General features: G+C 26.4%; 1 protein-coding gene across 1 annotated transcript; it reads left to right on the forward strand.

Annotated features, from left to right (window-relative positions):
* The first annotated feature begins 584 nt into the window (after positions 1–584).
* LOC145836758 (uncharacterized) lies at positions 585–10,633 on the forward strand. Its single transcript, XM_082944533.1, has 16 exons — positions 585–783; positions 1,140–1,306; positions 2,124–2,188; positions 2,600–2,681; positions 3,430–3,642; positions 4,341–4,409; positions 5,262–5,349; positions 5,933–6,031; positions 6,565–6,646; positions 8,183–8,226; positions 8,498–8,546; positions 8,751–8,883; positions 9,347–9,433; positions 9,588–9,657; positions 9,853–9,941; positions 10,364–10,633. Exons 1-16 carry the CDS (start codon positions 585–587, stop codon positions 10,400–10,402), a joined length of 1,575 nt encoding a protein of 524 aa, XP_082800659.1. The 3' UTR covers positions 10,403–10,633.
* Positions 10,634–23,537: the final 12,904 nt, after the last annotated feature.

The raw sequence follows: 23,537 nt of genomic DNA on the forward strand, positions 1-23,537 counted from the left end.
AGTATGTCATTTTTAACAATATATAAGTTTGCTCAATGCTTAAGTTGAAAAAAAAAAGTTTCCAAATGAAAAGTTCAACGTTTTAAAAACTAACTCAAAAAACAGCTGATTAAGTTAGAAAAAAAAAAACAAACAAATTAATTAATTTAAAAGTAATACATATAAAATTAAGAAACGCTTAAACCAGGGTTTCCCAAACTTTTTTGCAAATGGCCCCCTTTAAAGAGTTTGAAAAAGCAATGGCCCCCTTCAACATATAGGTTACTCATAAACTATACACATAAGACCTTTTTTTTTTGCTCTTCATCTGCAACTCAAGAATATCTAGTGTAAGTTTCTAAACTACCATAAAATACACATAAGACCTTTTTTCTTTTTTTTTTTTGCTCTTCATCTGCAACTCAAGAATATCTAGTGTAAGTTTCAAGTTATGGCCTTATGGCCACCTGTGGCTCCTTTACTGCTCATTGCCCCCCCTCTTCCCCCTTTGCTGCTCATGGCCCCCTAGGGGGCCACTTGGCCCATTTTGGGAAACCCTGGCTTAAACAAATTAAAACTAATTCCAACAACGTCCCAGTTACACGATGGAAGCCACGTTTGGCGGTTCGACACTGGATGGCGCCAACAAGCAGAAGCACCTTTCAACAGGTGACTTGCAATCAATTGGCAGGGACTTCTGCGACACTTTGTTGGATTACTGCGATCCGGACAAGGGCAAGGTGCACAGGTGCTTGGAAGAACTGAAGAATATCAGGAGGATGCGGCTTGAGAAGAAGGCCAGAGGTTTGTTTGTTCGTGTTAACTCAAGTTATTAAAAAGTATTAACATGAATCGAAAAAGTTTGTTATGCGAAACAAAGGCAAAACTTTGATTAGTTACCAATTGTTTTTTATTTTTATACCGCGTTTTGAATTATTGTACAATCTAATGTTGCATTAGTTCAAAACGTTTGAAGAAGAAAATACAACTGCACGCATAAATAAAACCATTTGAATTAATCTTTTCCAAACACCAGCGCTACTTCATATTTAAAACCATTCGAGCCAGAGTTTTCTATAACACCAACAGCTGAAAACGTATCAAATAAATAACCCAAGACACATTGATTTTTCCTTACAAAGAAATTCAAAATCTTGCAGGCGACCTACCGTCATCGGAGGACAACTCGGACACATCCGGGTCGGACAGCTCTTGCGACGACAGACTCCCGGTGAACCTCCTCAACCAGTTGAAACTCCACAGCTCCACAAAGAAGAAGAAGAGAAAGGTCCTCAAGAGCACCCGGGAAAGAAACAAAAACCTAAATGTTTGTTTTTCTGTTTTATGGTTTATTTATTTCAATAATTAGTTTTTTAGTACTTTTTAGTGCAAAAGGTGATTTATGAGCGCTCAGATCTTGATGTAATTTTAAACTAGTTAGATTTTTAATGTAAAAAAATAGCAATAAACTTTAAATGTCATGTTTAGCTAAATGTTTGTGTGGTTTTAAAAAAATGACTTTGTAAATATTTATATGATTACAGCTCCGATTGTTAAAAAAACGTTTTACTTCTCCCTCAACTAGTAATTTTTAATGTATGTGTGTATACCTATAGAAATATTTATGAAAATAAAAAATGTGACTTTTTTTAATTCATTTCAGTTTGTTTATAATGTATTGTGTTTTTCGTTTTCTGTTTTAAATTATTTGCGCATCAATTTGTTTTAGACTCTAGAAGAGCTGTTCAAACGAAATTCTTAACAGTGTACTTATATATAATTAGTTGAAGTGTTTGTAATGTATTTTGTACAAACATATGCTTAACTATTTTTAACAAAAACCCCCGCCACCAAAACATCAAGCGACTAATCTTTTGTATAAATCCAATCTTAAGAATACACAGTGTTCGAATAGTATATAAGATAGTGATGGATTATGTATATACTTATTTAGGTTTATAACTTTTTGAAGAAAATATATAAATGTGATAAAAAGTAATAGTGTTTGATTAGTTTAATTTTACGCTGCTCAAGTGCTGCCTACTTGTTTAAAAAAAGTATTAATTTTGCGTGTGTTACCTTGTTTTTTACTAGCCATGACAAGTTTTTTGAGCTTAATAAACAATTTTTAATATTTTCTACAGACACCCCAAGCAACAAGAACATTTTTGTCTAAAAACAATTATGAAACAGTTAACACAAAAAATAGGTAAAAAAAAAATCTATTTCTGTAGTATGGTCATGTTTTAGTTTTTTTTTCTTGTTCTACTATTTAAATTGATGGCATAAAACTAATAAAACGTTTTCTTTTTGTAATTTGTAGTTTTAATTTGTATTTGTGTTGGTTAGTTTTAAAACTTTAAAAGTTTTTTTTTCACCCAACATAACATGTTTCAATCTAAACTTGAACTGTGAAAAACAGTTGGTAGAAACGTGTACTAATTTCAAACGTTGTAGTCTACCAGAAAAGAGAAGTATAAAAACTATATCTAAATATTATTTAAATTATTATTATTAAATGTTATAATTTTAGTTATAGTCTTTAAAAAAAAAACAAACGACTATTTCTAAAAAATTGACTAAAAATTTGTGTGTGCTTATAAATTTAAATTGAAAACAGAAGACCAAAAGGATTATCAACTAAAAATGAAAATAAAACCAACAAAATTGTGCAATTTACCACAGAAAAACACCACAAACAGGTTTGGAATAAATGTGTAAAAAAAAATAATGTAAAAAATATTTACAAATTTTTTTTTACCAAGATGAAATTCTCGCTTACAAAAATTGCTTTTAGATGTAGTAAAAGATAAAATACGATTTGAATAGTTGTTTTTACGAACAAAAAAGCTTCAGCCAATAGTTTTGTTTATGTGAGGCACTTTTTCTTATGTTATGTTCTAATAATAAATCTTGTAAAGTTTGTTTGTGGTCTGTAAAAAAGGTTTTAGTAACTGTTTTTGAACTTATATAAATCTGCAGTGATAGTATTATAAACATTTTTTTTTCAAAACTTCAGTATTAGAGCATTTTTTTTCAAGTTTAATCTAAAATAACTAAGAAAATAAAATGGGAAGTCATAAAAATAACTTAACATAATTTTTTTTTACTATCTTTATTTTTACTTTAAGATTTTAAAGAAACGCTTCCGAAAACTTTGTCATATATTGAACTTTTTAAGTTTTTTTACTAAGATAGGTAGTTTAAGTTTATCTATCTTTGTTTTTAGTAAGCAGTTTTAGTAAAAGCCTTTAAGCCTGTAAAAAAATAAACTATTTTTATTTAACTCTAGTTGTTTATAAATAATGTGTTTTCTTTTAAACAAAATATAACAATCTGAGATTCAGTTATACATTATACATGATATTTTTAGTGAGAGATAAAATTTAAAATTACTTTGAGAAAAATATAAGCATACCAGAAACCTGAAACTTAACTTTCCGGTACCAGACAGATCGACCAAGGAGCGCCTTACCTGTAAACCTGTGCACTTTCTCCCCAAACATCGGCAGCTTCGACTCCAAAAACTTCCTGCAAAGAGAGAAGATTCCTCCCAAGAAGCTGTTTTCCAAGGTGAACACTGCCAAGTTGTTTCTGGCGTGCACCAGGAAAAGTTCAGGGAACCACAGGGAGAATGATTCGGGAGGGAAAGGTGGGAATGAAGTTTGTTATCAGTCGATCGTCAAATCAAAGTTAAGTATAGAAGAGATTGAAGACTGAGTATGTGTTTGCATTCAAAGCGACGTTTTCTCCGGAATGTTTTAAGGGATAACTTATGTCAAAAGAAAGTACTAGTAATAGGACAAATATAAATTTGTAAACTTTTGAGCTCATTTTTTTAAGTTTAGAGAAATGTATTTTAACAGCTATTTTTTTTTACTTCTGATAAAGTCTTTTGTTAGAAATTCTTGCAGTGCAAGTTACCTTTAGTATATAAGTTTATAAGTTGTTTAGCTAAGATTTATAGATTTTAAAACATGTTTTTTATTTTAGTTTACTCTAGTTTTTTTTAATCAGTACAATTCTTTTCAATCTGATTTTCGTTTATAGTACACAATTTTTTTAGTAAAAGACTATTTCTTCAAAGTTTTATTTATATTTTATTTTTTCCATTATTTAGTTTGCCTATTTCTTTTTTTGATCCTCTAAAAGTTTTCAAATAATTATTTTACTTTATAATTGTCTAATTATTGTGTTAAAAAATTAATGGACTTAGTTATACTACAAAAAAAGATATTTTTTTATTGTATTAAAATTAATTAAGCTTGCTTGTGTACGTAACCCAAAATTAAACTTGACAATTAACTATAATATAGTTTGCAATGAAATGTATAGTAAATATTAATTAATGCATGCCGCAGCTACCCTGTGTTTCTATTGGCTACTTCAATATCAAGTCTTCCAATCACATAAGAAGACCCCAATTCATGGTTAATTTAAATTGTTTTAGTTAAAATATGTTTATCTTACAGTGCTAGTTTTTTCAAAAATTTTAATAATAAAAATAGTTTTGGATTCTATAAGATATTTATATATATAAGGTGTTTATATAAGGTGTTTATATATAAGGTGTTTAAACATAAGTTTTAAAAATTTTACTTAATGACCATTTATTTATTTAATTAAAATGATTTATTTCCTTAATGTGAATTTTGAGACTTTTTGATAGTTATTGTTCAACATTATTTCCTTACTGAGTTCAAGGTCATTTGTTCTTTAATTTGCTACCAAGTGTTTATAAATTAAAATGAGAATGCTTTAAAAAGTAGTTTTTAAATATTATAGAAATAAAGCTTAGCAAAACAATCAGTAAAAACGTTAAGTATAAATTTATATATAAGTGGTTATAAACTTATGATAATTTTTATAAAATACATAAAAACAAGATTTGTTTTAAGTATTAACATGCTACTCTGATGTATAAACAATTTGAAATGTAAACTGTTTTGATTTACTATTTTTCAATCTATGACTTATACAATCATACTAACTTGATTTACTGTGAAGCATGATAGCAAACTTGATTTTAGTTTATTTAAGAAATAAAAATAAATATTTCAAAAAATACTTGTGATCTTAAATTATTTTGTCTCATAATATACTTTTTGAAAAATAGTATTAAAAAAGAAGTAAAACTATTAGATTAAAACTAACTTGTGTAACATAAAAATAACTATGCCAAAATATATCTTGAAAGAAATATGTTTTTATATAACACATGTTTTATTTCAAACAACTATAGAGTTTTCATAAGTAACTACAATTAAAACTTGTAATTTCAGACGGAATACATCAAAAGTTTGGTTTCAAACAATTCAATTTTATCAAACAATTCTCGAAGGGCTCGCACTACTGTGCCCACATTGAAAGGTGATAATTAATTTGCAAAATATGACATAACACGAATTATACTAAAAAAAACATTTTGTACAGCTTGTGTTTTGTTTTAAAGTGTGTTCAAAATCCACTTGTGTTAAGTTTTTGTCTTTTATATAGATTAAGACAACTAGTATATTGGTATTAACAAGTATGTTCGAAATGAAACAAATAAAAACAGTATCATAACAGTGTCCACATTATATCATTTCAGTTTCCTAAAAGATATTAAATTATTTTTATACTAAGTTTCCTTGTTGTTTATAATAAATATACATAAGGTTGTTGGCGGTAAATTTTTAATGCTCAAAGCCAAGATACTTGCTTTTTTACTTGACAAAATAGAAAAAGTTTAGTGTGTTTTTTACAAATGTTGTTTATTCTATACTTACAAATAAGCAAAGTTAAAACAGCAACTGTTTGTTTGTATCAACATACAAATCTAGAGTATTTTTGGTAGTCTAGTGCATACTTACTACTTTACGATCCGATGTTCAAAGCTTATTATGGTTTCAAATCACTGATAGGCTCTGTTGTTCCATTTTATGAGTTTATGAACAACTGAGTAAATTTTCAGAGTTCACGTTCAGAAAGGAAACTGAAGATGTTTTCAACAGAAACACGCAAAACACTGCTGCTGCGAAATACTTGGCTGAAAGAACTCACCAACTATCCGGTACATTTTTTATCACTTTTTTTATGTTTAAAAATTGTCAATCGCTAAGTTGTTGACTTTTCTGCGTTAAAAGTATAATTCTTTCATAAATTTAAATCTGTCAAAACTATGAAATTCTAGTACGAAGCTAAAGTCTGTAAATAAGTATTGTATTTGCATTTTTTTTAAATGAGTGAATCAATTTGTTTAGAAAATAGTGTAGTATTGTTTATAAAAAACTTCTTTATAAACAATTTGTTTAATACTTTGTTCTGAAATAGATAAAATATATACAGAAAAACCATATTTTTTGAAAAATATTATAAAGTTTTACTTTTATTTGTTGTTTTTTTATTTATAATTTGTTTTTATATAACACATATTTTTTGAAAAATATTATAAAGTTTTACTTTTATTTGTTGTTTTTTTATTTATAATTTGTTTCAACTATTGTTTTATACACTAATAATTTTCCTTGGAATGTTTAAAATTTAAACTACAATTTTTCAAAACTAATATCTTTGATAAAGCACAATATTCACAATTTAATTCAGTTGAAGTCGGAAAATCAGCACTTCCAAGCAAACTATGCTTCACTAAAAATTTCAAAACTAAAGATTGCACTGGTGAAATTTTGTATGTTGTTTCTATTGTGAGCTTCAGTAGTTTTGTATGCTGTTTCTATTGTGGGCTTCAGTAGTTTTGTATGTTGTTTCTATTGTGAGCTTCAGTAGTTTTGTATGTTGTTTCTATTGTGAGCTTCAGTAGTTTTGTATGCTGTTTCTATTGTGAGCTTCAGTAGTTTTGTATGTTGTTTCTATTGTGAGCTTCAGTAGTTTTGTATGTTGTTTCTATTGTGAGCTTCAGTAGCTTGTATGTTGTTTTTGTTGTGAGCTTTTGTAATAATCGGATTAAAACTGTTTCTTTTATTGCATGTGCCCAATTTCATTATTAATCAAAATCAACTGGTTTTTTTTGTTATTAATTTCCGACATTGCTTTTTGCTATTGTCAAACATATCCGAGAAGTCTAGACTCATTAAAATTTATTTTCAATATTTGACCATGAAAGGTCATTTCTTTCCAAAAGTTCTAGACAACTTTAACGAGGTTGCATAAGTTGCAGTAAGCCTAGACAATCTAAAATACTTCTAATGTTTTTGATGGTCACTTTACAATGATAGTTTTTTGAGTATATTTTACAAAATTTTAAATTTCTTCTGTCTTATATAAAAGTATACTTAAAAACATAATGGTTAGTTACAGTGTTTAGCACACTTTTGGTTGTTTATTCAACAAGCCTATTAAGACCTATAAAACTGCAAAGACCAACAAAAGTATGTCTAGTTTATCCTGATTTTATAAGTTTTGATTGTTTAACATCAGACAAAAATGCTCATAAGTTTGATTACTCTTAGGTAGTAGGTATTAAAATATTTTCTCCACGTGCTTTTTAAAGTTATATACGGCATGTGGGGAATCGCACAATTCCCACCCGATCAAATCCGAGAACCGCTTACTTTTCAAGGGTTAGGGGTAAAAGTGATAGTAAAAAATAAAATTTAAAAAATCGGGTCGGAATTGCTCGTGGGTGGAAGTTGTGAGTATACTGATGTATGTAGTGCTGGTAATCTTAAACGTAGTGTGAACTTAATTGTAGTTGCAAAATTTATACTTCTTTTATTTAACATGATTGCAACAAATTTGCTAACAAGCTGTTTGGTAGCATACAATTAGAAACTAATATAAAAATTCTTGAAAACTTTTATAAACTTTACTAATGAAAAGCTATTTTTTTTTAAAAACTTAATTTCACCAAGTTAAGTGTTCAAACTTGTTATAAATTAAAATCATTGCTAAGACTTAAATTAAATATAAAAATTCTAAAATTCTTCATGTCAATTTCGAATTTTTAGTAGCATGTTCTGCTTCTATAATAAACTAGATTTTATTTTTGTTTTATTTATAATATAAATATAAATTTTCGCATCATTAGGTATCTAGTGCTTTTAAAGCATATCATTAAATTAACAATTTTATAAAACTGACTGTTAAGTTCTAGTTAATGTCATAAAATATATTTAAATTACTAAAAGTAGAACTTAACTTACTATATCTACTTAATAAAATTAATTAAAATTCCACTATTAAAAAACCAAGTAATTTATTTCAGTGGAAAAAGGGAATGGAGTCCAAACTTTGCAACACCAAAAACTCGTTCGTTTTTTTTTTACTTTTCTTTTAAAGTTTGTGTTTATACTGAATTGGTATTTTCTTTTCATCATTTAAAATGTGGTTTCAACTACTACTTTTGTTTATATAAAATAATATTATGCTTAATTTTCGAAAATGAATTTTTTAATTGTTTTGCAATAATACCAATCTAAACAATCTTCTTTTTAATAAAAGTTTTATAGTTATGTAACACACTAAGAAAAATAACATTAAAAGTGTTTCTACATTTTTTGATATCACTCAACTTCTACAGCAGCAAAAATCCACTCAAATATCTCTCAATTACATGAAGCCTATAAAAAGTTTGTTAATTTCTTGATCACTCACCAGTTAATTGTTATCGATAATGTTTAAGCTTTAAACTGACCAAGTAAGCTTACTCTTGATTAATTTAAAGTCAATTATTGCATAATGATTGTAAAGCAACTCTTAATAAAAAGTTTTAATCTTAAATACACCGACAACTAGCTTGGACGTTCAACTAAACACTTTTCAAATAAAACCAGATTCTGTTGCTATGACGAGGCGGGTGGAGCTTCAACCGCTAGAACTAACGAGAGACGTGATTACCCCGCAAACGCCGGCGTACAGCCCCTATCAGATGAGAGCCAGGGGAAAAAGTTTTGCGGGAAATGCGAAGTTCGTCTGTTGCAACATTTTAGTGTTTTTATTTCAAAGAAAAATCAGTTTTATGTGCAACAAATATTAATGTGCGATATCCTGTATATTGTTTTTTGTAAAAGGAAAGTTTGTTCAGTCAACCAGCTGGGCTTTAACTTTTTTTAAATGGTTGATTTTGCTTGCACTTTTGTATGAAAGCTGTTTAATTAATCAAACACTAAGAACGAAATACTGAGATATAAACAAAAGCCACTTTGTTAAGGTAGTTGGTATTGCATTTTTTTTATTTGGTAGTTAAGATTATGTTATTATTTCAAATTATACTAAGTCCGCAGGACATAAGTGAAACTGAAGTAATTCTCTTTACTTTGTAACCATAATTATTTGGTGATGGTAAATATACCATCAGTACTTACAACTTTATGCAAAATTAAAGTTTTTAGTCGTGCATTTAATTCATACAGTTTATTTTTGTAAACAGCAAAAAAGAGAAGGAAAAACTTCCAAGTTATTTTTAATTAAAAACTTGGAAAACGAAAACAACAATCATATTTTGCCTTTCAATCATGTAAGTTTTTAGTTTTAGTTCTGTTTTGAATTTATTTGACAAGGTCAGCTCACGCTCACCGAAACCAGGTAATAAACCGAAGCAGTGCATAAACATTTGTTTTGTTATAGTTTTAGTTTTATAAATTTTAAATTGTAACAACTTTTTTTTTCAGATTTCAAAAATGAGAACTTTTAGAACCGCCAATAACTTTTATTCGAATACTGACAACACAAATTCAACAGGTTGTCTTATTATATTTTTTTATTTTTATGTATATATATTTTTTTAATGTTTAAGAGGAATGTAATTCAAGTATTTTATGTTACTCTAATTTGTACTTTTGAATATACTTTTTTGTTATACCACTAACCATCGAAAATACTAACATTTAAAAGTAACACTTTATGGTAATTTTAGTAAATAAGTTTAACTAACAGAAAAAACAAACAATCAAGAAAACAGTTTCAACAACAAACTTACAAGTCGGCCCACCCCAAATTACATAAAAGTTTTCAACGCCAAAAAGGTAATTTTTAATTAAGTTGTTAATTTATTTGCATACCTAAATTCTTAAAATATTTATTTTTAATAATTCTTTTTTTTTTCTTTTAATTTGTTGTTATAAGAAAAACAATAAATGTATTTTAGGTTTAAAGCCGGTTCCATTAAAGTTTACATAGTTACTGGTATAAAATTAGTTTCAGTTTGCATCTATTATAGTAGCTAACTTACCAAAGTACAAGTTACATAGTTTTTATTACTTAAACGTTATAATAAAACATTTAAACAACTTCAGAATCGAAATTAGCTTTTAGGGTATTTATCTTAAATTACGTTTGTTTTCTCGGAAACCTTACTTTTTTGGTTTAAAGACATGCTTTTATTAAAAAAATAGTTTAATATTGTAATTTTTTAGTTCTTTTTTATTTAAAATATTGTTGTTTACAGAAGTTAAAGCAGTCATTCACTGAATATCTGGACAAGTAATGAAAAACAAACCTCGTTTTTTTTTTAATTTACAAATCATCTAAAGAAGTTGTCACTGTACTGATTTTATATTTATTGTTCCTTTTACTACTGTTGTTAAATTACCACTGTTTATTTAGCAGCTTTTATTTAGTGAATCATTTCTCTAAATTGCGTTATTCAGAGTTATTTTATGCAAAATATTTATTTCACAATATTTTTAGGTATCTTTAAATTCTTTTTGACTATTTATTTGCCTTATTGTTTTCAAATTGTCATATATTATAATAAGATCAATATAAGTTTATTATGATAAGAGCTTAGTATATAACAGATCTTACTAATGATTTAAGTTGTGGTTTTTGAGTTAAGTTAGATTGACTAAAATCTTGATAGCAAATATAATTATTATTTTCTAATAAATAAAGTTTTATTCGTATAAATTGAAAATATATGTTTTATGTTAAGCTTGATTTTAACAGTTTAAAGCTTGTAAATAAATTGGAAAATATATTGCTAAAAATGCCAATTAATTTTAATAGTTGTAAGTTGAATATTTTTTGTTTTGCTTAATTTAACTACACAGTAATCATACTGTTATTAACAACAACATAAAAATAGTTTTATTTAAATAAGTTTATGCTACACTACAGATCAATAAAAGTATGTCTTATACTAAAATGAATAAATTTATCATACAAAAGATAAGAAAGTCTAAAACCAGTCACGTAAATAAATACATGTTCTTGAATTGAAATAATAAAATTTTGAAAAATGTGGTTAATGATAAAATAGGATATCATTTAAATAAATTGATTTATAACCAGATTTCGGAAATAAAACAGTTAGATGAACACTAAAGCTTTTAACTACTGAATATTTTTTTTGTCTATACTAGCGAATTAAGGACTCAGTTAATATTGTATTTATAAACTGTTTTGTAGAAACTACTAAGATGTAATATACTTCTGCTGTAAAACGATGTATGTTTTCATTTTATTTAGCAAATGTAGTTTATACATAAAAACTAAATAAATTTGTTGAACTATTATTTTACATGTGTATATAAAATTTAAGTTTAAAAATAAATAAGTTTTATTCATTATCTAGTTTAAAATCTAAAACAAGTTGTAGATGAAAATCTATTTTAGTTAAAATATTCAAAATACTTTCCTATCAAATAAAAAAAAGCTTGTTGATCTTAAAGAATATTATAGCAATGTTTTGATTGTTAAATATATGTTTGCATGAAAATAAAAAATAGTCAGCTTTTATCGTTTTGTAATATTTTGTCTTTTTGCCTATATACTTTTCTAGGCCAAAATCAGCTACAATAACAGTATAAACACAGTTAAGTTTAAAAAGTTTGTTTTCCCACAAATTTTATAAATATACTTCTGCTTATAGCACGCGCACTGTAGTCTGATGGATCCCAGTTCACAGCTTATTGTCTTTATATCGGTATAGTTTTTTATTTCTTAAGTTTCTGACACTTTACTTCTAAAAACTTGACTCGTAGTCTTTCTAATTAAATGAATCCGAATATTTTTTCTATAAAAATCTGACAGGATCTTGTACGTCACTAACTTATATAAAGTTTTTGATTTCCAAATAACTTTAAATAAATAGTAAACTCAGCAGTTGTTAACTTATTAGTTGAAAATAAAGTTTTTATAAACTAAAAAACGATTAGCTACAATTAAGAGTGACGACACTTGCGAAATTTTATATATTGATTATTTAAAGTAGATCATGTTATGTTGAAAATATTCGAAGAAAAAATAACTCTGAACATGGATAACAGATTAATTACTAAAACGTATCAAATCAAACTTTTAAACACCATTCAAAATAATTTAGTGCTTTTTTTTCTGAGAACATTTTTTTAAATAACAAAAACTTCAAGTTTTTGCTAACTTAAAAAATATTATCTTAATAATTAACCTTTAAAAACTAAAACATTCTAATAATGGCAGATTCTTAAAATTTAGTAACTTTTTTAATATTTGAAAAAATTGATTTACGTAAACATCTATGAAAAAAACACTTGGTAGCTGAAATTTGATTTTATTTTGTCAAAAAACAACGATAACTTTAAACATTTTCTGCTAAAAGCTAAAAAGTGTAAATTTAAAAGCTTACTTAGTTAGAATAAATGTTTTTCGTTTGAAAATAAGTGGTTTACAGAAAAAGAATCAACTCCAAGACACAACACGTTGTATGACGTTTTTAAGTACTCGCACACAAAGTAGTACTTGTTGGAATCCGGGTAGTTGACGATCTTGTTGTGGTATGACGTAATGATGGGGTGGTAGAACCACGTGACGTGAGTGCCGCTCATCAGGTTGTACGAGGACTCGGAGAACCAGTTGTCGAACGTGATTTCGACTGCCGCCCCGTCCCCCACCCGTCGCCACACGTCACGGTCGAATGCGTCGCGCACTATGCCCACGTAGTAGTTCGTGTTCAGCAGACCGAGACCTTCCGCTATTTCGCTGTGAATGTTTAATAAGAGTATTACTGAAACTTGAATTTAATTGTAAATTTTAGTGTGTCTTAGATAATTATAACTATTTTTTTTTATTAATGCAACAAATAAAAAACCTTAGATGTCTTCAAGATACAACACTAGCTTGCATACTGCATATTATACAAAACAAGAAAACAAGAGTGTATATGTGTTTACACAACAAACCCTCTTCCCTCAATGGAAGGGATACTGCAATATGTCGCCCCCGAATTCTGTAAACATTTAAGAAACAAAATATAAAAAAAAGTTATAACCCTGTGTTGGTATCTATATACAATTGACAAAAACGCACTGTCTAAAACTTATATTAAATATTTTTAAAATCGTTGAATTCTTTATCGAAATCAACAAACTTATTAGTTTATCTTTTAAAGAGTAATATTACTAACACTACATAACAAGTTAACTTAACGGTAAATTATTTTTAAAAGCAGCGACTAACCACTTTACTCAAATTACTTTACTTGATCGAAACAAAACTAACAGTGTTGTTCAGGAAAATAATATATTAATAAGAATAAAAGACTTTGGCTTATATTTAGCATTTTATTTATAAAGTCACGATAAAAATAACACAAAAACATATATACAAAGTGTAACAAATACCATTTATAAACTTAATCACATATGCTTAACCAAGTAAAACTGTAACTCAAATAGGAATTCATTCATTACTTTTTCCTAAACATCATTTCCAGTTGACTCTTAACACTTTAGTTCTTTGCACTCGCGATTCAACCAGTCAATCTCTTTCTTTTCTTGTATCTTCTGGGTATCAACTATGACGAAGTAGCGCGGAACTAAGAGCGCGCTGTCTATCAGAAACTCATCACACAGTTCGTCCTGGACAAACGGACGACTCCTGTAAACTCTCTTTTCGTCGTCCTCCTCCTCACCCTCACCGTCTTCTTCTGGATTCGCAGAACTTTTTGCGTGTTTGAAGAGGACGAACTTTGAGTCGACGAGAGGCGCCGACAAGTCTTCCTGCCGACGGTAGTGCTTATATACTTTAACTAGAGGCTCTTGCTCGCAGCGAACTTCTGATACAAACACTACGATGTTCCTATTATTGTCCTTTGAACCAATTTTTTCGTCAGCCCGTAAATTCGTGCCAGGTCTACGCACTGAGTGTTGAAAACGCCGGGGCCGAAGCGGCCCGAAGGCGAATTTTTAAAGCCGCCTTCACTTAGATGTTATTGTTCCATGCAGCACTATCTTCGATCCGGGTCGGACGTTTTCTATTGCTGGATCCTTGTATTTTATTCTATAATAGACGGACTTTGGCGCTCCTTCACCTGAGTTAAAGTCCTTTTAGTATGCAGATTTTGCTAACATTTTCTTCATTTTTACAGCGTCTTTTGACTGCATTTTCCTAGTGAGTAAGTAAGTATAATTCTTCCTCGGAAACATGGTTTCTCTTTAACCTGTAGAAGAGTTTTTTCTATAAAATATATATACGCACTTGAAAGCCTTTAATGAACTTTAAATTATTCTACCATTATTTACTGTAAAAGCAAAAATCAAATTTATAATTTTGAATAAAATTTTAAAATCTGCTGTTTAAGCAATTAGAATTAGAGAGTAGATTTAACAACGAGACAGTTATACATAACTTATTTTTTTATAAAATTTTAGAAGTTTAAGTGTTATGTTTAGTCTGGTTTTTTATTAAGAACTTAAACTGTTTTTTCCATTTATATTGACTTATTTATCAAAACATTAGTGGTATACTATTTAAACTAATTTCATTATTTAAGTTTTTAGAAACAAAAGAGCATCTTAACGCCTTAGAAAATGTTAAACGTTGTATTTCGTTTAACTTGAGGTCTACATTAAACTTTATATTTGTAATGATTAGTATATTTTTTTCAGAAAATTTTGCTTAAAGCAATTTTAATGAATCTCGTTTAGATCAGAAAATTTTGCTGAAAGCAACTTTAGTGAACCTCGTTTGTAATCTAATTCAAATTTCAAACATATTTTGTGATGTTTGATTGTAGATTGATATTTGTAATGATTAGTTTATGTTTATCAAAAAATGTGTTAAATGCAATTTGAATGAATTGTAATTTAGTTTAAATTTCAAACATATTTTGTAATACTCGATTATGGAGCATCTCATATTTCGTTTAACTTGAGGTCTAAATTAAACGTTATTTTTGTAATGATTAGTGTATTTTTATCGAAAACATTTGCTTAAAGCAATTTGAATGAATTCCGTTTGTAATTTAATTCAAATTTCAAGTATATTTCGTGATACTCGATTATGGAGCATGTCTTATTTCGTTTAAATTTAGGTCTAAATTAAACTTTATATTTCTAATATTTAGTAAATTTTTATCAAAAAAATTGCTTTAAGCAATTTAAATGAATCCCGTTTGTAATTTAATTCAAATATCAAGTATATTTCGTGATACTCGTATATAGGCATTTCATATTTCGTTTAACTTGAGGTCTAAATTAAACTTTATTTTTGTAATGATTAGTATACTTTTATCGAAAAAATTTACTTAAAGCAATTTGAATGAATCCCGTTTGTAATTTAATTCAAATATCAAGTATACTTCGTGATACTCGATTATGGAGTATTTCATATTTCGTTTAACTTGAGGTCTAAATTAAACTTTATTTTTGTAACGATTAGTATACTTTTATCGAAAAAAATTACTTAAAGCAATTTAAATGAATCCCGTTTGTAATTTATTTCAAATATCAACTATATTTCGTGATACTCGATTATGGAGTATTTCATATATCGTTTAACTTGAGGTCTAAATTAAACTTTATATTTGTAATGATTAGTATATTTTTATCGAAAACATTTGCTTAAAGCAATTTAAATGAATCCCGTTTGTAATTTAATTCAAATATCAAGTATACTTCGTGATACTCGATTATGGAGTATTTCATATATCGTTTAACTTGAGGTCTAAATTAAACTTTATATTTGTAATGATTAGTATAACTTTATCGAAAACATTTACTTAAAGCAATTTGAATGAATCCCGTTTGTAATTTATTTCAAATACCAACTATACTTCGTGATACTCGATTATGGAGCATCTCACATTTTGTTTAACTTGAGGTCTAAATTAAACTTTATAATTGTAATGATTAGTATATTTTTATCGAAAAAATTTGCTTAAAGCAATTTAAATGAATCCCGTTTGTAATTTAATTCAAATATCAAATATACTTCGTGATACTCGATTATGGAGTATTTCATATATCGTTAAACTTGAGGTCTAAATTAAATTTTATATTTGTAATGATTAGTATATTTTTATCGAAAACATTTACTTAAAGCAATTTGAATGAATCCCGTTTGTAATTTATTTCAAATATCAACTATATTTCGTGATACTCGATTATGGAGCATCTCATATTTCGTTTAACTTGAGGTCTAAATTAAACTTTATATTTCTAATGATTAGTATATTTTTATCAGAAAATTTTGCTTAAAGCAATTTTATTGAATCTCGTTTGTAATTCAATTCAAATTTCAAACATATTTTGTGATGTTTGATTGTTGAGCTTCTCATAATATGTGTAACTTGAGGTCTAAATTAATTTTTATATTTGTAATGATTAGTTTATGTTTATCAAAAAAATGTGTTAAATGCAATCTGAATTAATTTCTTTTGTAATTTAGTTTATATTTTAAGTTCATTTTTTTGTGATGCTTGATTGTTGAGCTTCTCATAATTTGTCTAACTTGAGATTTGCTAACAATAGACGCTTTTAACCTACGTTAGAAAGCTAAAAAGGTCGAACAAAACTACTTTTTTATAAATTTTTGTTTAAAAACTTCTTTTTATGTTTAAAAAAAAAACAGTCTAGCTAAAGACTAGTAGTTTATAAAAACATAATAAAATAATGTCACGTAGACAATAAAAACAATTAGTTTTTACTCACGTTTAAAAAAAAATCTATAAAATCATTAAGCTGAATTTTAAAATTATTAAGAAAACTTTTGATCAAACTTATGTTAAGTACTACCTAAACTAAAGCTTTTTAATAACGACAGTCGCTTTAAACTTTAAAAAAAAATTAAAACATAATGTTTTAAAACTAGTTTTTGTTGTATGTCTTTTTATTTGTAAAAGCAAAATAGAAACACATTGTAAAAGACAAACATCAAATTAGAGCAGCTAAATTAGATCTATTAATTAAAGTTAATGAATAAATTTAATAGAAAAAAGCTGATATTTTATAATAATTCTTACTGAGCCAACATTATTATAAGCTTAACAATTACATGCAATGTTTCGTTTTAAAACTGTAATATATGTATTTTTATCAAAAAAATGTGCTTAAAAGAATTTGAATGAATCTACCTTGTAATTTAATTTAAATTTCTAGTGGATTTTGTGATGCTTGATTGTCTTTCATAATTCGTTCAACTTGAAGTTTAACTATTCGATTAGGTTTGTGTTAGATTCATCAGAAAAGTCTTTTGCGAGCCGATCACATTGAAAAAACTTCACTTGGTTGAACTCTCAACGCAAAGTTGTATAGAATTACCCATTTAATAGAAACGTATTTATCGATTGCATAATTGTTAAGCACATGCTGTTTACGCTGACCCATAAATTTTTAATGAAAACTGACTTAATTAACCAAGTGAAAAAGAATATAACTTTCAGGATCACTAAGACTTGAATTAACTTTTTGGTTACAGTTTTGTAGTTTTAACCAAAAAAAAAAAAAATTTATTATTATTTTGTAACTATGATTTCAATAAATAAAGTGTCGCTTACTTTATTATTCAATGTGTAGATTCAAACCATTAAAATGCAAAGATAAAGTATCGTGTTAAACCATATGTTTGAACAAGCTGTTATTGGTATTAATATTTTATATTGTCAACCTTTACTCGAAACAGTTTAACATAAAAAAATAAACATATAAATTTAGATGTTACCAAATCAAAAAGTTTGCTTATGTAAACGCCAGTACATAAAAAAAAGTTTTTAACTTAGTTATATGTTTTTTTTTGTTTTTCAAAACAAATCTTAGATTTAAGCGTTTATGAGTAGTTCTTGAAACCAATACACACTTGAAAAAAAGCATCGTTAAAAAAAAATAACTACAACTAAGCTAACAAAGTAAAAGATCAAGGAAATTATGTAAATTATAAAGTTGTGCAGCGAGGACTCGAACTCGGGTCTCTGGATTGTGAGATCGAGAGCGCATACCTTTACGCCATCATTGTACATGAAACTAGGTTGCTTTTGAGACTATATAAAAATTAACTTTTATAATACATTTTATACTTTTGTTTCACTCAATATTCATTATTTGCTTATTTGAATATAAGTCAGTAAGTAACTAAACCATAACTTACTTTCTTTTATAAAGTTTACCTGTTTAAAAACACTTTTGCAAAGTTTTAGACATGTTATGTTTTCTATTATAGAAGTTTATCAATACAAAACATCTTTATATAAAGCAACGTTTATTTGGCTGTTACTTATAAGTATACAAACATAGTTTCAGAAGAAAAAGAATTATGTTTTAACGAGAATTTGTATGAAATTGAGGATCTCTGGTCGATTGAAACATTGTTTTATAAGAAAATACTTTAAAATAAAGTAGTTGTTCTTATCTTAAAACTACTAAAAACAAAATTATAATATTTTACTGTATAAAGCTGTGGTTTCTATCAAACATTTTAAAGTAATTACACTAAATAACGTTTAAAAATATTATAAAAAAACTATATATTTCTTGTTCAAGGTAAACTGTTTTTATTTTCATTTAAATGTATTACTTTTAAATACGTGATTTTTTAAAAATAAGTATCATCAGTACTAACAAAGTGACAAATAGAACATTTCAAAAAATACAATTGTTTCTTATCTTGTGATTGTAAACTACTGTTAAAATAAATTTCCGCACATTAATAGGCTCAATCTTATGTATGTATTCATTAATACAAAGCATCTCTGTTTTTTACATGGTTAATGTATATAGGTTCACTTTTATCATCTTCTTGGGCATCAATTTTCTTTATTGTGTTTTTTTACATGATAATTTAAGGCATATAACTTATTTAGTTTATTATATTATTAAATTGTATAATTGCTTATGCCTAAAATAAAAATTTATCAATATGACCCAAAATACTTTATTGGAATAATCACAGTACCATGGATGATAACAAAAGTAGTATAAATACAACATTAAAGAAACTTTGATGCTTTTTATACTTTTCAAAGACAGTTAACTTGTTAAACGATGTTACTTCAAGACAATATTTGTTCATTAAGCTATAAGTTCATTAACTAGTAAGATTATTATTTTTTGGAATAAGCATAGTGCCATGGATGAATAAAAAAGTAGTATATAAATACAACTTTTACGAACTTTGAGGCTTTTTATACCTTTCAAAGACAGTTAACTTATCAAACGATGTTACTTTCAAGAAAATATTTATTCATTAAGTTATAAGTTCATTAATAAATAGTAAGTTATAAGTTTGAATTTTAAAAAACGTAAAGTAGGTATATTATTATTATTTAGTTCAAAATTTAAGCAGATTTATACAAGGTTTTGATTGTCATATATAAGTAGAAAACTTTTTTATTTTAAGGATAGAATCTAAACAGTTTATTAGAAAGAAAAAAAACAAATAGTGCTTTAATATAAAAAGTGGATAATTAAAATTAGAATCAGTAATTTGGTTGTTACGTCATTTCAACAATTAAGAAGATGTAAAAGTCTTTGGGTAAAAAATATTACAATTAAGTAACTCATAAAATGGAAAATTTAATAATTTACTAACATTATAATATGATGTCTGTTTTAAAACCACAGAAACTTAAAGCTTTAAGCCAAAAATAAGTATAAATATAGAATATAAAAATAAATTAACTCTTACTACTTACTTTAACATTACTAATGTTGTCCATATTGTCAATTACTTAGATTGGTAATATAGAGCTAAGGCTAGTTTAAATATTAACAAGTATTATAAGTTGTTAAGATTTTATTGTAATAAAACTAAAATAGTGATATAATTAAATTTTAGTCTACGCGAATACAAGAATGTAAAGACTTATTGGTGTACTTGAACTTTTATAAATAGACGAACTGTAATATAATATAATTGATATAGCAATCGTTTTAGTTAGTCACTCTTGTCTTATCATTTGCTACTAAAATATAATATCTAAAATCGATTACAAATTAATTCTAACAAACTTAAATACAGTATTTATTTAAAACTGTTGAATCGTTAAAACATTGTTTTTATTGTGAAATTAGTCCAATTTATAAATTAATAAAAACACGTAGTATTAACTGTTTAACTAATTGAAATTAAACTAAAAAGTGACATGAAAAACTTTTTACTGACTTTTATAAACAAACAGTCTAAAATATAATTAAATACTTAACTGAAATTTTATTTGCTATTTATGAGACTTACCAGTAAATACCATAAAATGATTAAATTACAATAGATACTGATAAACTAAACTACAATGCAAAACTTTTGTGTTACTTATAGAATAATACCAAGGTTGTCTACTATAAAACTGCATCATTCATAGTACAACACCAAGGATATATACTATAAAACATTAAGCTTTACTTTTAGTTTAAACCTGTCTGTTAAATAAAAAAGATAAATATATGTTCAGTATTTAATAAGCTTTTGGCTGAACTCTCAATAACAAACGCTATTAGTTCAGGTTAGATAGTTATTGAAACATATATGAAGCTTTGAGACATTGTTAAATCAAACAGTTTAGATTTTATAAGACCTAAAATGTAATAATTATATTTAATTTTTTTGAACTTTATTGACATATTTGCCAAAAATACAACTTAGACAAGACCATTATGTATGAAATACAAAAAAATACTTGGTTTTGAATAAATAAAATAAATAGGGTTATCAAAATTACTGTAAAAAACAACTAAACAAGACCCCAACACTTAAATTGGTTTTTGAACTGGCCTAAAATTGTTTGACTATTATAAAAACATAAGTTAAGCTAGCTATTGTTTAGTTTTTAAATTTAGAGGCTGTATATTATGTTTGACTGTAGAAGACTTAATACATTTTACAGGACGTGAAACTGAGACGAAAAAAGTCACAAAGCTTTTATATAGGAAATACATTCGAACTGTAATTATTATCTGTAAGTTTAAGTTAAACAAATATTGTTAAAAGAATAAAACTGAAAATAATCTTATAAACCAGTGCGACAAGATGATAATTAATGATGAAATACTAAGAAAATAGTTTAATTTTTAAATCAGTATATTTTGAAAACGATAGGAGATATACGAAATATATAGATGTATATGTTAGATCGATTTAAGAGAAACAATATAAAAACAAAATTTTAATTAACATTACAGTAATACGAACAAAACAATGAACTACCAACTAAAAATACGAAATTAGATCTAACTTTAGACTTGCTGAGAATAAGTATGTTTAATCACGAATAAGACATATTTCTTAAAGCTCTATTCTAAATCAATATTTATTAATAAATTACATTAGAACGATTGATAAACGTAAATATTGACAATAGTAGAGCAAATTTACGTACCAGAATTGCCATAATACTGTTGTTTCTATTGAACGCTGAACACTTATTAAGCGTTGGTTTATTTAAAACTAAAATATATAGTAAATAATTTGTAAGGTAAGCATTTCGTTAAAACAAGTATGTTGCAAACAATTAAAAACCAGATGTAGGGAACATTTGCTTCGTTCAATAGAATTTTATATTGGCAATACACATAATTAAATTAGATGTAGAGTAATTGGTCTAAGTAGATAAGATAATGAGATAAGATAGAAGAATGAGTTACGTTATGAAGTAAAATTAAAAGAAAAAAAATATTAAATTTGTAAACTTAAATAAACGCATGCATAGACTTATAAAGATCTAACGTTTAGATGTAAATAAAATTACCCTTTCCACATTATAACTCTTATTGAGTAATGCATTCAAAATCAAACCAACCAAATAGTTCTACAGATCATTAATAGAAAAGAAAACTAAAATGCGTATAAAACTAAATTACGAACAACAATGCAAAAGCTAAGAAAAAGCTAGAACGTGAATGGTTTATAATAAAACATTAAAAGAAGCTCTTCATCCATACATCTGTACACTTAAAGCATATTTTATACTTAATGAAACTATATCATGACGTAATATTAGTGGGTGTAAAAGAAAAATAAATTTCAACTAAAACACCTAAATTAAATGGACAAAAAAACGTCCTTACTATAATAATGCATACAATTCTACATGGGTAAACTAAGACGTTTATTATGAGAAATTTGAACTTAATTGGTAGTTAAGTGGAAATTATTTGCGCTTAAAAGAACATGCTTAATTACTTGAACTTAAAAGAAGTAAACTTATTTACAAAAATTATTAACTAAAGAGAACCCGTGGAAAAATTTAAAAACAAATGTTAAAATTATTTCACAGTAACAACAACAAAACAATAAAGTGTTAACTAAAAATATAACTAAATCATGAGTAGAACAAACTTTTCAATATAAAACTTACTTTTAAACCAAAATTTATCGAAGTAGAATCAAATAAAGAAAGAATAAGTTTAAAGTATAATGACGAATTAGACTTATAAACAAACTTTAGAATAAATTCATGAGAAGCCGTATATAGATTTCAAAAAAAAGAACAGTAAAAATATATATACTCAGACGAGTTTAAACCAAGTAGACGAGCTTTAAAATATGTATAACTAAGAAATTATCCAAACTAGTTGACAGGAAGTAAGACCATAATTTATACAATCTTATAGAACTAAATGGCACTAAAAACACCTAAACAAGCTAAAAATTACGACCTCGAAATTAAAATGGTTACTTGATTGGCATATTTTTATAAGTATTTGGTTTAGAGTCATTATATTAGTGTAAAATAAAGTCATACATAACGATTTTATCTATTACAGACCGTTTATTGTTTAAGACATAAAGTTGGAAGAATCATATAATAGGTAAAATGCCTTTGTTATTTTAAATATGAACAGAACAGTATTACAGCCGAGCAAAAAATATTTATAACAAATTGATGCGCTTTAAAACATACAAACTAAGAGGATCTAACTTAACTTTTAAAGTTACTTAGCAGCAATTTTGTGATTAGATAAGACATTAGCAAAAATTATGTATGATATACACAACCTTGTAGACCAAAAACTTGACTTAAATGACACAACATATATTACAGCTGAATAATAACATTAAACAATAACTCATAAAGCCTCTAAGTGGGATGTATATTTGAACTGTAATTGTTACTCGAAAGAAACATTTTAATCTTTAAAGTTTATAGAAAATACATATATTGTTTGTGACATAAAACTAAAAATAATCTTATAAACCAGCGCAACAAAATGATAGTTAATGACTATGTATTAAGAGTTAATTTAATTAATTTATACGCAACAATAAAATATTCAAGAGTTAATTGCATATATATATTTATATGTATTAGTTTAATTGAGATACGCCTTATCCAATACTTGTTATTTACATCTATTTAGTGTTATTAATGTCTGTATTAATTATCAACATAACATGCATATACAACTGTAGTGTTATTAAAAATTACTAGGTTT

The sequence above is a fragment of the Thalia democratica genome, chromosome 5 (genome assembly GCF_965202585.1).
Source record: "Thalia democratica chromosome 5, ktThaDemo2.hap1.1, whole genome shotgun sequence".
NCBI lineage: Eukaryota > Metazoa > Chordata > Thaliacea > Salpida > Salpidae > Thalia > Thalia democratica.